The 1818-nt window shown below is 40.7% G+C and overlaps 1 protein-coding gene and 1 long non-coding RNA gene across 4 annotated transcripts in view; both read right to left on the minus strand.

Moving 5' to 3' along the window:
* Positions 1–1818, minus strand: part of LOC116686336 (uncharacterized) — a 26607-nt gene that overhangs the window by 18338 nt on the left and 6451 nt on the right. The window lies entirely within an intron of this gene.
* tnk1 (tyrosine kinase, non-receptor, 1) overlaps positions 1–1818 on the minus strand; it is a 16513-nt gene that overhangs the window by 4664 nt on the left and 10031 nt on the right. For all 3 annotated transcript variants that reach the window (XM_032511321.1, XM_032511320.1, XM_032511322.1), the window contains 2 exons: positions 1172–1405; positions 401–465 (listed from right to left, as the gene is read on the minus strand). In XM_032511321.1, the coding sequence (XP_032367212.1) occupies positions 401–465; positions 1172–1405 (299 nt within the window). The remainder of the gene's footprint in view (positions 1–400; positions 466–1171; positions 1406–1818) is intronic.

Below are 1818 nucleotides of genomic sequence, written 5' to 3' on the forward strand. Positions count from 1 at the left end.
GGGGGACGCTCTTACTGGTGGAGCTAGAGGCTGCTGGTCATTTTTTTTTCTAAAAGACTATAGAGCTTGTTACTGGAGCTGAGCAATTTTGGCAAAATCAAATATCACTATTTTGACTTCTGATGCTTTAATGCAATGCAGAATATGTAATAATGATACATGACATGATTTATGAGAAAGATAAAATCAAAAGTGGACCGAAGTAAGAGACTAGCAAACACTTCTACTTATAAATAAAAAAAAGCCTTTAGAGCAGGAAAAGACAGCATTAAAGACATGTAAAGTGCAATATTATATTATGATATCTAATCATATCATAGTTTTAACATTATTGAAATTGAAATAAAATCTTCTCTTGCAGATATCCTCACTACATTGTGCCAATATTTGAAGTTCCTACCTGCCATGCGTTGCAGATTGGAGCCCTCCCTCTCCCGGGCAGGCCCCGTCCTCCAGCTGCCACTGCTGCACAGGACAGAACAGAAACATGAGTCTGACAGCCTCAGCTCACAACCCACAGTACAGTGGCTGACAGCAGGTGAAAGGTCAGCGCTGCAGTGTTAGTGTTAGCATTCTGCAAGAAAACTCAGTGAGCTGAGATGGAAGTTTATGTATTTTTTTCTTCGAGGATTCTACATGATATATTATAGGCAGAATCAAACAAATAGTAAACATCCCACAACTAATTGTCTTCCTTTTGTGATTTGTAGTATTCTTTGAGGTCAATAAATGAAGAGAAAAGCTACAAGGCAATAAAAAACACATTGAAGACATTGTTAAAAACAGCCAAGAGATATGAACGCTGTATCTTTGGGCCCGTTTCTCTTGTTTTATGGTGTATTTTTAGATGCAGGTAATTCAAGCCACTCTCTACGAAAATAAAAACGAGCCGGACAGCTTTATCAATTGAGTTTTGCTCAGTCATTAAACCATAATTCCGGAGTCATTTTACTGCCATGCAAGTTTCAGTTTATCGCATACTAAATTATATCGTGGAGGCTGGACAAACCAGAGTTTGACAGCAGACAACTTTGTGCACTCAAAAACAATAACAGGTTTGGTTTTCCTTAAGAAGCAAAGAGCCACAGCTTCTCTCCAGATTCATCATAGAAAAAGCAAATCCAACAAGCCTAAGCGAGACTGAGAGAAGTGAATGAGTGTTGTAACTGACTCGTCCAGGTTCTCAGGTGTCCCCCAGCAGCGCTCAGGTTTGATGTCTCCGTGCACGTAGTGTTGCAGGCTGCCCTTCAGCGGGGCTGAGATGTTAGGGGTGGAAGAAGCAGGGTTGGGCATGGAGTTGCCGGAAGTGGCAGCAAGAGGGAGTGACAGCACGACAAAGCTCGCAGGAAACCAGCCGACTGTCAGAGTCCTCTGGTTCTGGCCCCTCCACTCACACAGCTCCAGACTGCACAGGGAGAGAGAACTGTTCAATTAGAAACTAAAGACTGAGACCACCGGGTTGTACAGAACGTTTGCTGACCAGCAGCATACTAGTCAATGCGAAACGAATTAGCTTCATTAAAAGCCTGTCAAACAGAAATAACTTCCTTTTAGTGGGCTAACATTAGCCACTATAAGCTACCATGCCAGACCAAGCAAGGCTGCAGCAGTAAAACCCCTGAATGTACAGTATTAAATTGGTCAATGATGCATGATTGCTTAGGAGCTAAACTTTTCACTTGTAAGAGGAATAATGTATAACTTCTCCTTTTGAAGATTACATAGTCTCACTTTGACTTGCAGAAACTGGTATTATGTGATTCACTAGCAATCAGACTTAATTCATAGTATATATATATATATATATATATATATATA

This window comes from Etheostoma spectabile, unplaced genomic scaffold, assembly GCF_008692095.1.
Source record: "Etheostoma spectabile isolate EspeVRDwgs_2016 unplaced genomic scaffold, UIUC_Espe_1.0 scaffold352, whole genome shotgun sequence".
In the NCBI taxonomy this organism is placed as follows: Eukaryota; Metazoa; Chordata; class Actinopteri; order Perciformes; family Percidae; genus Etheostoma; species Etheostoma spectabile.